We start from the raw sequence: 2,247 nt of genomic DNA, 5'->3' as shown, positions 1-2,247 counted from the left end.
TCGCTGCTGCTCCTATGCACCTAGCACTTCAAAGTTCCACCCGTTGTATAGTGTCACTTACAAACTATTTTGTAAAACAATCACATAAATTTATTTAACATTACAAACATAAAGCATGACAACAATCACATTCTGAACAATCAAAACATAGATTTTATCTCTATAGATGAGGTCATACCTATAGTCCAACTACAAACAACAAATAGCAAAAAAAAAAGAAAAAAAAAAGAATGCATCAGCAAGCATTGCTATAAAACCGAGGGAGAATTGTACCCGAAATTCCTCCACAAATACATGCAGTTGTTCAAAATGGAAGAAGGAACAAAGGATCCACTTTCAGAACAGTTGATTATCCCCACAACCTTTCCATCAAAGTCAATGACCGGCTCTCCATCATCATCACACTAAAACATATGTATATATATTTTTTGTTATAATAGACGAAATGGTCTGAAGGAATAACAACATATAGAAGGTCAAAATTACATATAACTCAACCTTAGGAAATTGTGCATATAGAGTAGAATCTCAGGCTTACCCTAGGTATGTACACACCCTTTCCCCTCCACTTTCTCTGCCTCTCTTCAGTCTCCTCCTCCTGTACATATGCTTCACACTAATAAATACCCCCCCTTTCCATAATATAGTGTGTATAATATATTTTTTTCAAAAGTAAAAAAGCACAAACTTTGACCATGTTTATAGAAAAAATATATACATTTGAAATACCAAATGCATATCACTGGATACATCATCAGTTATATTTCCATGTTATATATGTTTGGAATTGTATATATAAATAGTTTTATCTGTAAATTTGGTCAAAGTTTGTTTAATTTGACTTCTCAAAAAAGATCATATTTCATACATACCTCATATTTTTCATCGGGATAAAAGTACATGTTGTGGTGGTGTCGCTCTCCTAGTTCCGCCTCGTCTAGTTTAACCTTGCCATGGGTTATCCTGAGATTTAAATTTTCTTCTCTTCCAAGTCGCAAAGCTTTCTGACCAATGTTGACTGTGTCCACAAAGGAGGTTAGTTGAACACGTCGATCGACTGCAACCTTGAAGAAAGCTACGTCGTAATGCTCCTGATGATAGAGCAGGCGGCCTTCCGTAGTGGTGTCGTCGAGCAAGTGAACAGTAACCTAAAACAAAGCACACCATAAAGTAAGGCGGGCACCGGCAAATTAAGCAAAGTGTTAGTTTTCCGGTTGCATGATCCACTAGTAGAAAAATGACCTATTGTCCCGGTTCGTAAGGGCCATTTGTCCCGGTTTTTGAACCGGAACTAAAGTGCCGGTACTAATTCTTTAGACCTTTAGTCCCGGTTCTTGCATAAACAGGGACAGATGGACCTCCACGTGGCCGGTGTGGCGAGCCCAGGCAGGAGGCCCTTTGGTCCCGATTGGTGGCACCTCATGTGCATAGAAGTTGAACTAGAGCACCCAAATGCCCTCCCCTCGCCGGCTTGAAAAAACAGGGCACTGTGGAGTGCTCTGCCGCGACGATGGGTATATATAGGTAAATTATTTGTCCCGGTTCGTGGCACGAACCGGGACTAAAGACAACCCTTCTATACCGGTTCAAGGCATGAACCGATACCAATGGCTGTGGGCCAGGAGCGCAGCCCATTGGTCCCGGTTGGTGCCTAAAACCGAAACAAATGGATCCAGACGAACCGGGACCAATGCCCTTGAGGCCCCGGCCGGCCCCCTGGGCTCATGAACCGGGACTAATCCCCCCACGGGTCCCGGTTCCTGGGGAACCGGGACTAATGGGCTGGCCAGGCCCGAATGATAGCCCTGTTTTCTACTAGTGATCGGTGCTACTCACTTGAGCACCGGGATGATACAGGTGCCGGTCTTTGAGCATCCGGTAGTCTTTGGGCAGCGGCTCCTTGGCACGGATGAGATGCGCGGATGTCAAAACAATGCCGGCTCCGCTCCCCTCGTCCCAATCGATCCAGAGACCGGCGGACCGCGCAAGCGGCTGGCGGCCTGCAAGTTCTTGTCTCAGCATGCATACATGTAGGAGCATGCATACATGTAGGAGCATGATTGTCCGATGGGCGTGCACGTACCGAGAGAGGAGGAGAGGCGGATCAGGGATCTGGCGGCCGGGAGCACGGCCTTCCTTCCGGCGTCGGGGACGGAGACGAGCGGCGTTTGAAAGTATTGGCACGTGGGCAGCATCTTGTTCACGCGATCTGCAGTAGGATCAGAAGGATGAGAGAGAGAGAGAGAG

At 45.8% G+C, this 2,247-nt stretch overlaps 1 protein-coding gene across 1 annotated transcript in view; it reads right to left on the bottom strand.

The window, feature by feature from the left end:
* Positions 1–2,247, bottom strand: part of LOC119306907 (serine protease Do-like HtrA) — a 6,076-nt gene that overhangs the window by 2,759 nt on the left and 1,070 nt on the right. Inside the window, exons 2-5 of the mRNA XM_037583000.1 lie at positions 2,084–2,209; positions 1,837–2,000; positions 873–1,148; positions 274–404 (exon numbers count right to left, since the gene is read on the bottom strand). Of these exons, the coding sequence (XP_037438897.1) occupies positions 274–404; positions 873–1,148; positions 1,837–2,000; positions 2,084–2,209 (697 nt within the window). The remainder of the gene's footprint in view (positions 1–273; positions 405–872; positions 1,149–1,836; positions 2,001–2,083; positions 2,210–2,247) is intronic.

The sequence above is a fragment of the Triticum dicoccoides genome, chromosome 5B (assembly GCF_002162155.2).
Source record: "Triticum dicoccoides isolate Atlit2015 ecotype Zavitan chromosome 5B, WEW_v2.0, whole genome shotgun sequence".
Classification (NCBI taxonomy): Eukaryota; Viridiplantae; Streptophyta; class Magnoliopsida; order Poales; family Poaceae; genus Triticum; species Triticum dicoccoides.
The sequence above is the reverse complement of the archived record's forward strand: the minus strand, read 5'-3'. Positions and strand labels throughout refer to the sequence as shown.